Source organism: Penaeus monodon, chromosome 21, assembly GCF_015228065.2.
Source record: "Penaeus monodon isolate SGIC_2016 chromosome 21, NSTDA_Pmon_1, whole genome shotgun sequence".
In the NCBI taxonomy this organism is placed as follows: domain Eukaryota; kingdom Metazoa; phylum Arthropoda; class Malacostraca; order Decapoda; family Penaeidae; genus Penaeus; species Penaeus monodon.
Window position 1 is genome coordinate 27,203,805 of NC_051406.1, and position 458 is coordinate 27,204,262.

At 55.5% G+C, this 458-nt stretch overlaps 1 protein-coding gene across 1 annotated transcript in view; it reads right to left on the reverse strand.

The window, feature by feature from the left end:
* Positions 1 to 458, reverse strand: part of LOC119586629 — an 11,858-nt gene that overhangs the window by 2,881 nt on the left and 8,519 nt on the right. The window contains 3 exon segments of the mRNA XM_037935374.1: positions 125 to 178; positions 181 to 312; positions 314 to 433. Coding sequence (XP_037791302.1) covers positions 125 to 178; positions 181 to 312; positions 314 to 433 — 306 coding nt within the window.

The following is a 458-nucleotide window of genomic DNA, read 5'->3' on the forward strand; positions in this document are numbered from 1 at the left end:
AACATCCACTATTACTGAGCTGTGAACAGTCTTAAGGAAGGGGAGGAAGGAGGGAGGAAAAACCCGAAATACCCAAACCGCTGTGACCAATCGTCAAGAAGAGAAGCAGTCAGGAGACAATTACTCGTCTGAGCAGCGCCGGAAGAATTGCCGGAATCCCCGAGATGCTGTGAGCAATTTTTCCAGCGGCGTGATGGACACCAGGGAGTGGCTGCACAGCGGCACTCCCAAGCTCAGCAGCATCGCCGTGACCTCCAGAAGACCTTGCTTCACAGCCTTCGTCAATAGGTCATCGGTGGTGTAAAGGGGGTGCAGAGGGCAGCCCAGACAGCAAAAGGGCCTTGACGCTTGCTGTCTCTTTTGTCTTGATGGCGTCCAGGACCGTCTTGAACGCCTTGGGATCCCTCACCTGCTGAGCCTTGCGCTGGCACTCCTGCGAGGGAGTAAGTGTGTGTCTG